This window comes from Fundulus heteroclitus, chromosome 11, assembly GCF_011125445.2.
Source record: "Fundulus heteroclitus isolate FHET01 chromosome 11, MU-UCD_Fhet_4.1, whole genome shotgun sequence".
NCBI lineage: Eukaryota > Metazoa > Chordata > Actinopteri > Cyprinodontiformes > Fundulidae > Fundulus > Fundulus heteroclitus.
Genome location: NC_046371.1, coordinates 4161279 through 4172336, shown reverse-complemented (window position 1 = coordinate 4172336; position 11058 = coordinate 4161279). Strand labels below are relative to the sequence as shown.

The following is an 11058-nucleotide window of genomic DNA, read 5'->3' as shown; positions in this document are numbered from 1 at the left end:
TAATTTATAAAAGTGTAAAGCCTATGTGGACATTTTAATATGCTATCTATCTATCTATCTATCTATATATCTATCTATCTATCTATATCTATCTATCTCCATCTCTCTCTACATATACATATATATATATACTCGTTAAATAAATGTTGCCACTTTTAATCTGATCAAGTCCTGACGTCACAACAACACTAAATGAATGGTTAGAAATAACCTCGTAATCCAAGAGGAAGCATTAAAATGTATTTTACATTTTTAGGCAGATAAAATTCAGTATAGTCGTCAAGTCACTGAAATCTAAAAAAAAAACGCTCGGTTGTGTTGTTTTTTTATCCACCCCGGCTTGTTCCGGTGTTGTTTTATTTTGTAGGACCAACGGAAACGGTGTCGCCCCCTCGCCACTGGGGCTTGACACTGGTGTGGAAAAAGATGGCTGCTTCGGCGGCAACAGCGAGTTCTCCCCCCGGTTTGTGTCCAAATTACGCCGTGGTCTGCTCGTTCCTGGAGCGGTACGGAGCCCTGCTGGACCTGCCGGAGCTCACCTTCCCCCAGCTGGAGCGGTACCTGCAGGACACATCCTCAGGTAGGGCGGGAAAGCGCGCAGCGGGAGGCTGGGAGGACGCGCAGAGGCTCCAGCCTTGCATTAATGATGATGGGACTGTGCTAACGTGCTAGGTGCTAACGTTAGCTGTTATTGTGTGGATTTTTTTCTAACCTTCGTGTTTACTCAAACACGAGTCACCCGCCTACCCCCACGCGTCTCTTCGAGGCTTTAAACGTCTCTCCGCACATTTAGACGCCGGTCGAAACGCAAACGTCTCGATTTGTTCGATGTTTTCTGTCACTTTTTAGCTTTTGAATTGGGCTTAAATTTTTCTTCCACCCCCCCTCTCAGCCTTTATCTTGCTTCTCGTGCAACAACACAAGCGCAAACGTGCGGAGAAAAGACTGTCCGTGGGCGTGATGGGAGTTCACGCCACGAGCCGTGGAACCCCGCGAGCTGCCGGCGAGCCCGTCGGCGTGTGACAAGGATGTGAGATTATGCACTTTATTTACAGTTATACATATTCTCAGGTAGTGGACAGAGATGAGCCGAGGCTAAGCTAGCCGCAAGCGGGATGACTTCCGGTCGAAGCTGTCAAAATAAGACGACGTTTAAATATCAAAGTAAACTGTTTAACGGTCTCTTTGTTGTTGTTTTTTTACATGAAACCTGAACAATTATCTGTGCTATTTAAGATAATTAACTTTACAGGGTCTGTTTATCTACTTTTAACGCTTGTTTTTTAAGTAGTTTAGAATGTCGGTAATTTGTCTTCCGGAGCTTATTGCGGCTAACTTGATGCTTTTGTCGTGCGCTTCCGGTTAGAAGTGCTGCTGATTGGGGTTTAATTTCTGCCTCATTAACATTGACGTGGTCACCTTGTGGACCGTGGGAACCTGTATTTTATCGCGTTAATCTTAAAGAAAACCCCTAAATAGACCCGGAATGATGCTTTTTCTCTCAGCTGATGTGTCCATTGTCTTAATCTGAGTTTATTTCCACACCAAGGAGCTACTTTTTATTTAAATTTTTGGATTTTGCAGATCAAGCATCTGCATATTTAATTCCACCTGTTTGGGATTTCCAGCCTCACGGAAAGCAGAGTGGTGCTGTGGCTGCCATAGCTATGCCAGACAATATAGATGATGATGATGTTGAAAGCATTTGGAGTGTTTTATTTCTGTCTTGTTTGATGTTTAAGGTTTTAATTTGCCTGCAGTCGTTGTTCTTTGCGCTTCTTTCAGTTGCTTTGGTCAAAGAAAAATGATTTGGGTGAAATAGTTTATAACTTTTACCTGATTCACGTCTTAAAACATTTTTGTTCTGTTGTGCACACGTCGCCGTCAGGACTTAAGATGCATTAGTTTGCTTAGAAAAGGTGCATTAATTTTTAAAAACATGCCCTTTAAAAAATGTAGATTTACTATTTTACTAGTAGATCTCAAAGTATTAATAATAATAATAATAATAATAATAATAATAAAGACAAATCAAATATGTTCATAATAAAAAAGTTATCTTTAAATAAAGGTGTTTTTGTGATGTTATGAATATAGTAAACATTGTAATTGTAATTTCTAGATAACTTGGTAACATTTCATGCAATTTTTTTAAATAATTGTTAATTTTCGATTTATTTATTTTTTATTTAGATAGTTACCACTCCATAAAGAGTACCATAATCATATTACAGTTGAAATATTTACATATTTTTTTATTGTCTAATTGTTATAGATTATAATAATGGGTATAATTGTTACTATTAACATTATTTGATATTTTTATTACAGCATATTCATTCCTCTTCAAATCTTCTAAGTCCAATAAATTCTTTTGAACTTAAAATTAATTAAACCTTTACATTGGCGGGGGGTGTACATATTCATTCATTATATTTCTTATTTAGTTAACCGAGGGGGTTTGCTTCTCATGGCTTCTTAATTTAATTTTTGCCCAAAATGTTTATCAAGTAATTAACATCATCTTTATTTTAACTGTTAACATTGATCAGGGTTTTTAACTCTGCGTGTTGTTGCTACAGTTTGCTGGTAGATCCTGTTATTAAAAACAACCTATTTTCTAATATAATTCCATACTTTTTCCAGGGAAAAATACCACAAAATAATCTTAACTGTTAATATATTTCTGTTTAAACTGGTATAAACTCAACATGCAGTGAGTTTGTCTGCTTGCAGCTTGTTTCTGGTCTATTTTCAGTGATTTTCGTCCATAATTTATAGTGATCTTCACATCTCCACCACGTCAGGGTTGACATGATGCTAAAACTTCAAACTCAATTCTGAGGAAAATTCTTGATACTTTTTGAAGAAGCTGGCCTCTGTCCGATCAAGGGCTGCAGATAAAAAGGACAAAATTAAATTTAACTTTTTTTAATTAGGGAGAAACCAATAAGCGGGAAACAATTCAGCCCTCATTTATAGAAATATCTGCTAATTTAATATTTTTTCCAGTGATCAACTCCAGCAGCAGCTACATGTTCCTACTGTTTTCTGCTCTGTCAGCACATAAGCAGTTTCACATGTAGGGCTGCAAATAACAATTATTTTTATAGTCAACTAATTGATAAGTGGACTAATCACAATTATTTTCTGTATGATCATCATCACTTCAGTTGCTTGTAAAAAATATTTTGACTCACCTGTTCTTGTCTACACACCTTTGAACGCCTCTTGTTGTCATTATCTTTTATTTATCAGCTTTATAAAAGATCCTTCATTAAATACTAAATAGAAATTTAACTGACTTGGTTTATTTTTAATATTTCTATCAAAGTGAAAATTTTTTTTTTACTGTAAAAATGTGTTTAAAACTAATCTTTCAACCTTCAAGCTTTTAACGTTGCTTAATGTTTACACATTTTTAAACTATAGTGTAAAAAAGAGGAGAATATTAACATGTTTGCTGTCTGGCTTGTTCTCTTTTAATCTGGCAATATTTTCAGCATCAATATTAAAAAACGAGCGAATTATTAATTTCCAAATAAACTTCATCGCTCTAGTAAAGTTAAATAAAACTATCCCGTCATGTTGCATCACCTTAATCTCAACCAGTTAGGATTTCTGTTCCAGCACATATCATCATGAGAAACTGATTCAGTATTATGTCTTCAGGACAGAGACCATAACGGGGGGCCCTGAGCAGTTCTACAGGGGCGCCGGCCCCTGTTGGCCCCCGTCTAGATCCGCCCATGTTTCACTACTAAGCCACGTCTGGATAAACAGAGAAGATATTTCAGTTTTACAGCCACATTCTCGCCTAAAATCAACCTAAAAGTTCATTTTGTATCAAAGAAAGTATAATTTACAAAACACTTCAGTTTCTCGGAGCCGCAGTCATGTGATAAGGTCATGTGACATGGAGGCTCTTTGCTCAGTGAGAACTGACGCTATACCGCCCTCTGCTGCAGCCTTAGTGAACTGCATGTGATTTAAACTGTCTACTACTAAAAGTTAAATATTGAGGCCACAACAATGCTTATATATCTTTAAACGATGCGTCGACGCATTACTTTTTGCATTGACAAATTTTCATTATCGACATTGATGATGTCGACTAATTATTGCAACCCTAGTTAATTACTATTAGCCTCTAATAGCTTTACGATTAAACAGAGAAGTAATTTACGTTAATTTTTGCCACCAAATTGAGGTGTAGGGCGTCCCGACGCAGAGCCACGCCATTTGGACCTTTGTATAAATGTATGGTCTTTAACAGATATATAGCAAATTAACATTGAACTGAAATACTTTTTTATATTATTTAATAAAGACAGGCATGTGGTATGGCATATTATTAAATGTGTAAATAAATACGTGCATTCATGCTGAAATACTTTGTTTTTTGCGCCTAAATAAAGAGAGATGTTGTATTACATATTGATAAATATATAAATTAATACATTTCATATTTTAATAAAGAAACAAGTTGGTTTGCTTAAATTTATTTCACTCTCTCATGTATAATCTTGAGCCTTTTCTACACACCAACAATAATTTCTTCATATTTTTGCGTGCTGTGCATGAATACCGTTTTTTTTTTTTTTTTTTAAAGTTCAGAAAGGTGTTCTTTAACATTTCCAACTCCATTGTACTTAATTTGACAACGTGATTCCGCCTTAGTTTGTGAAATACAGAGTTAACAAATCAATAAGCATAAAATTATGGTCCATCTGTTTGGTTTCTGCGTTGCTCTCATCAAGTAAAAACTCATCTTCAGACCCAATCTCAGTCAAAATGATGAGCTGTACCATGTGATCTACTTTCATTAATTATTCCCCGGTTATTGTAACCATAAGCTGCAGAAAATACGGGTAAAGTTGTTCCCTCTGCTTTTACTCCCATTGGCTGCTATGCCAGCCTAGAGTAGGAGAGACCCATCCAAGATGGCGGCGACACAGGATGCGCTGCTCCCTGTAATGAGGCGTCTATGAGTCGATACCAGGCAGCTGCACAGTTTTCTTTTCTGGTAAATTTAAAGTCTCCCTACAGCTTTAAAACTTTAGGTCTCTTTCTCTGCGCAGCTTTTTGCCCGTTGTCTCCATAGCAGACTTCCACACTTGGCGTCCATTTATTAGCGGGCTAGGCTACCATTAGCGTTAGCCGCCTGGCCGGAACAAATAAATAAACAGTGTTACGAAGATTCGTGGCTGATCTTTTTTCCTCGATTAATTTTATGAATAGAGGACCTCGGATCATTTGATTAACCGCGACAAATGTTTAGGAGCATTATGATCAGATTATCAATCGGCATAAACCATCCGTCTCTTATTCGGATTACAATTTAACTCCGATTGAGCTTAACCCGATCACAGTATTCCATGTTTAAATGACACATTTTTATTCCGATTGGCCCTTTATTCCGATTACTTTTGTCCATTTAAAGGTAGCTCTATCTATATATATATATATATATATATATATATATATATATATATATATATATATATATATATATATATATATATATAATATATTAGGGCTGGGCAACGATTAAAATATTTAATCGCGATTAATCGCCCTGATTAATCGCGATTAATCGCATTGTATTTACAATCTCCAAGAATGAATTCAAAAGTAGTGTAAAGAGCACTTTTATTTTAATGTTCTGCTGCCATATGAACAAAAGTGTTGTAACATTTGTAGCACTTATTTTATACTGGATATTTTCAACCCATCTATTGAATTTAGTGCACTAGTTGATCTTTTCTTCATAAGAGAACAGCAAGCACTGCAGCCAAAATATGGCCTTTTTTGACCTGCTGTATATTAGCCAGTCCCTAAGCTTGATGTATCATGAAACTGTTGACCTTTTGGGTTTTGTGGTTTTTATTTTATTATTACAATTAAATAATAATAATAATAATAATAATAATGTTATGTTCAGTGTTTTTTCGCTAATCCACCTCTTATATATTTCAATCCTTATGTGATTTTGTCTGTGTTGTGTGCATCTGCCTGTTGCTTTAATCCTATAAATTTCCCCGTCGTGGGATAAAAAAAGGATTAGCTAATGTTATCTTATCTTAAATAACACTTTTTAATATATGTACTGGGTTCTTTCAAGGTCTTAATTACATGTTATGTGTGGGCTCCAGTAACATCCATCCATCCATCCATCCATCCTATATTGCTATATATATATATATATATATATATATATATATATATATATATATATATATATATATATATATATATATATATATATATATATATATATATATATATATATATATATATATTGGTTATCGGCCAAATCACAATATTAATATCGGGTATTGATATGGGCCCAGTTTTTAAATTTCTGTACGAAGGCTGGACGATATAGGAAAAAAAACATATTGATAAAATAGAAATCATATTGATTGATATTGATAATTATCAACAAATTCAAAACATGTATTTTAAGTGCAGCCCTGGTTATTTTATGCTGTTGCTTAGCAACCTATTTTTAGATACAGACACAAACAGTGAATTCAAACTCAACCCTTTATTCAACCAACCTTTTACTAAAACTGCAACTTTTATTAAAAAAAAAAGAACGCATGCTCTTTGAACTCTTAGAAGGTGGCGGAGCTTCCTGGGTCCTGCGTTGTGATTGGTTGGGAGGATGTAATGACTGTAATATTAACCTACATGGCGAGAATGCATAAGGAAGGAAAACTTTTATTCTATTGAACTTTTTATTGACCTTTTTTTTTTCTATCATAGATATACGTCTATTGATTTATATTGTTATTGAATTATTGTCCAGCCCTACTCTGCGCTCTCCTAGTCAGAAGGAGTCAGTCGGTTGTTTAAAACCCGTCTTTTCATGTCTCCCCAGTCCCAAAGCTGCTGGTGGATCTTCACGTCAAGCTGCTGAGGAAGATTGGGAAGTCGGTGACGGCAGACAGATGGGAGAAGTACCTGGTGAAGGTAAGCGGTCCACTTTGAGTTAGAGATTTAATCTGAGCAGCTGGACCTAGGAAAAAACGTTTTTTCAAGACTGTCAAATGAGCAAAAGTCTGTTGATGCTTTAAAAGTTTGCCGGTTTTCACATTGATTTATTTTATGATGACATGCTTTTGCTATCATCTTGACATTTTGTCACGAAATTTGCTGGTGTTTTTTTTTTTTTAGGAATTTAATAAACATAACAAAGTACAAACCGTGTTTTATTATCTGAATTCAGTGTAGAACACTCCCATTTCATTTTTTAACTAATCCAAAGGGTACAGATCTTAAAATTGATCTGATCTAAGTCCAGATCCTACAAAAGCAGAAGCTTTTGTAGGAGGGGCGAGGAATAGAAATCTATTTAGATGCAGTGGATCCATTATTATCTGAATCCATAATTACTCCACAGTTTGACACGATGTTTGACTCCAGGCTGTTAAAATGAAAACTTGATGGTTATTAATGGATAAATGCTTGCATGGAACTTGTCTCATCAGGATAATCTTTATTTACTGGACAGATATGGGTTTATTTCAGGAGGGATCACAATTATTCTGGCTCCATTAGGTATTAAAAAAAAACATCCATGTACAAGTTAGCCAACAGGAATATTTCAGGAGTTATGCCTCTTGCTTATTGCAGATTCTGGCAACTTGTACCTAAATGTTCTTAACAATATTGTTCATTAGACTTAGAAGGGTTCCTACGGCGTCTAGAAAAGTGTGAAATTTGCTTTAAGTACTAAAGGCTTTCTCTGTACCGTTATCTACGCAATAAAAAACAGAATTTCGAGTTAAGATAATGTACTATATATATATATATATATATATATATATATATATATATATATATATATATATATATATATATATATATATATATATATATATATATATATATATATATATATATATATACAACACTATCTTGAAAAGAGAGTAAATTGTAGGAGAGAGGAATATCAATATTGACAAGACAGAAAGTAAGTAAAAACACTCTAAATATGCTCAAAACAAAAAAAATGTAACTGTATTAAATAATATTTTACCTAAATCCAAACTACATTTATACAGCTGCGGTTTTCTGAAGAAACGGTAAACTCAGATCGATCGGTGCGTCTACTTGTTGCCAAAGTCTCGAACAATACAGTAAAAAAATTGCTAGATTCGTCGCTTTTAAATAATAAAAAAAAAGCTGCAAACTGGAATATATTCATGAAAAATGCAGCCGATTTAAAGATACGAGATGATGAGACGTAATACAGTTAAACACGGTTTTTGGCTCCATGTTTTGCTCTAAAAATAACAATTTCTCTGATTTGTAGGTCACGTTACTAGATAATAAAATTAAACGGAAATTTGGGAGATAGTTCAAAGTTACAAGTGGATAAAACCTAGTATGTCTCCCGATTAAGCTGTTTTTTGTCATTGTAGTCCAGTTTAATTTGATTATTTTTGTAGTGCTGAGAGATACGGACCAAAATAATATCTAAATTTTTTTTAGGCTGAAAGCCGATATACGATATTTGTCTCTATGTTCTGCTTTTCATAAAGTAATTATAAAAAGGCATCTCTGAATCAAACCTTTATCCCAAATGTCTCTCAGGCACATTTTTTAACAAACCACTGTAGATAAATATGCAACATTGCTGAAAAATGACCAATTTTATATTAAAGTATCGGTATTTTGCCCAGCCCTAATTGTTTGTATCTTTCAGTAACAGCAGCAATAATAATAATAAAGTGACGGCACAGTTTTGGCTCTCCGTTGAGTGTCTGCTGCTAAAAACTTCTGCATTTAATGGTTTAGCGGCCGGTCTGCGTTTGACGCCGAGCCGCTGAACTGTTTTCATTCCCACCAGCTGCATTATTGCTGCGCTCAGTCGGCTCGCTGTTCTGTCGTCGTTGCAGATATGCCAGGAGTTCAACACCACGTGGGCCTGGGAGCTGGAGGAGAAAGGCTACAAGGAGCTGACCATGGACTGCAAGACGGGGATCCTGAAAGTGAGAACTGATAAATGGACAGTTATGTTATATTTAGTGTTGCACTGATGCCATTTTTTTGGCCCCGAAACCTGGCTGTGCAGTATTGGCCGATACCATCTGTTTTAAATTGATGTGTGTGTGTTTATATGAAGAACTGCATACTACTTAAGGTAGTAGAACGTTTTATTACCTACCTGGAATGGGTGACAATAGTTGAATAAACTTTTGGCTCTCAAAGGCCAAAATAGTGCAACATTCATAAAATTATATAATTATATTTAATACACATAACTGTAACTGTAATAACCAATATGCAATAACTAATGTGCAATTCTATTTAATACACTGCGCAATAATCCTGAAAGAAGTGACTTCTCCTGCTATTACACCCAAATAAATGTCAATACACACGCGTATAAGTCACCGTGAATGTACATAAGACATCCTCTGTCTTGTTTCTTTTTGTTTTTATTTTTTATTTTTCTTACCTACTTCTTTCGATCCATGGTATAACGAGGACACACTATATATATATATATATATATATATATATATATATATATATATATATATATATATATATATATATATATATATATATATAATATATGATGCATCTCGTCCTACTTGACACCTTCTTCCTATGATTACTGATTACTGAGCAATGTGAGATCAATAAAGCTTATCTTATTATAACATGTATAATAGTAGTGCAACAGTCAGACAGTAAAATTACATTAATAACTGAATAATGTCTTTTAAATCCTGAGTTTTGGCTCTCAAATGCCAAAATAGTGCAACTTTCATGAACTTATATAACATTTATAATACTAGTCTGGAGAGAGAAAGCTGCTTTCAAGTGACATACAAACATTAAAACGGTATCGGTGCCTATTTATTGGTACTTGCCGATACCGATAACACCATTTTAGTGCTGGATCGGTATCGGTGCAACACTAGTTATATTTTCCTCCTGACTTTATGATATAACAGGTATATTTGTGTTTAAGCTAAAAAAGAGAAACTGCGTTTAACTTTTAGTTCGTAAAACTCACCAGGGATCTCTTGCGAACGCACTCAATGAGGTCTGAAACATGCCGACGACACTTTCCACGGCCAAATTGGCATCTATTAAAAAAAAAAAAAACTTGATGGGGAAAATGTGCGGTCCTCACGGCATTTATCCTCATGTGCGCTCATTTTGGAAATGTCGGAAATTGGCGACGCAGATGATGAATTGCAGCCAAACTGCATCACGATTCGTCTCAGACGTTCAGAACGGCGCCACACTGACGATTTTAGACACAAAAGCAGAATTTCAGCAAATTCAATTTTATTTATATCTTCCTTCCACTGAACTTTCCATTGATATCCTTGAATTGAAAACTCTCAGAGCATTAGTTTTATATTGTCGGTGAATGCCACATTTCTGTCCACTGTGCATCTTTTTCTGCCACACTTCTTCCTTCCAAAACTTTTTTTTCAAATCCTAAATAATATTGTGATTTTCTGCTAATGTGAGTTTCAGGGTGTAAATTAAACTAGGCCATAATGATCAAACTGAACAGGAAGATAAATCACTTGAAATATATCACTTTGTAGAATGAATCTATATGTATTAAATACACTTTAAGTTATACCCCGATATGAGATGCAGATGTACAATATATTTAAAACTGGACTGTAATTAATCCAAAACGTACCTTTGGTTGGTTTAAACAAACTCAAAATGTATTTTTCCAGTCAGTTTTGTTAAAACCGTCTAACTTTTTTCAATTCAATTTAGTTTTATTTATATAGTATCAATTCAAAACACGTGTCGTCTCAAGGCTCTTTCCAAAGTCAGACTCCATCAGATCCTCCAGGTTGGTGAGAAAGTTTCCTCTCTAAGGAAACCCAGCAGGTTGCATCAAGTCTCTCCAAGCAGCATTCACTCCTCCTGAAAGAGCGTAGAGCCACAGTGGACAGTCGTCTGCATTGTTGATGGCTTTGCAGCAATCCCTCATACTGAGCATGCATGAAGCGACAGTGGAGAGGAAAACTCCCCTTTAACAGGGAGGAGAACCTGCAGCAG

General features: G+C 35.1%; 1 protein-coding gene across 1 annotated transcript in view; it reads left to right on the top strand.

Annotated features, from left to right (window-relative positions):
* The first annotated feature begins 385 nt into the window (after nucleotides 1-385).
* Nucleotides 386-11058, top strand: part of rsf1b.1 (remodeling and spacing factor 1b, tandem duplicate 1) — a 37616-nt gene continuing 26943 nt past the window's right edge. The window contains exons 1-3 of the mRNA XM_036142758.1: nucleotides 386-580; nucleotides 6887-6978; nucleotides 8910-9002. Coding sequence (XP_035998651.1) covers nucleotides 427-580; nucleotides 6887-6978; nucleotides 8910-9002 — 339 coding nt within the window. The 5' untranslated portion in view covers nucleotides 386-426. The remainder of the gene's footprint in view (nucleotides 581-6886; nucleotides 6979-8909; nucleotides 9003-11058) is intronic.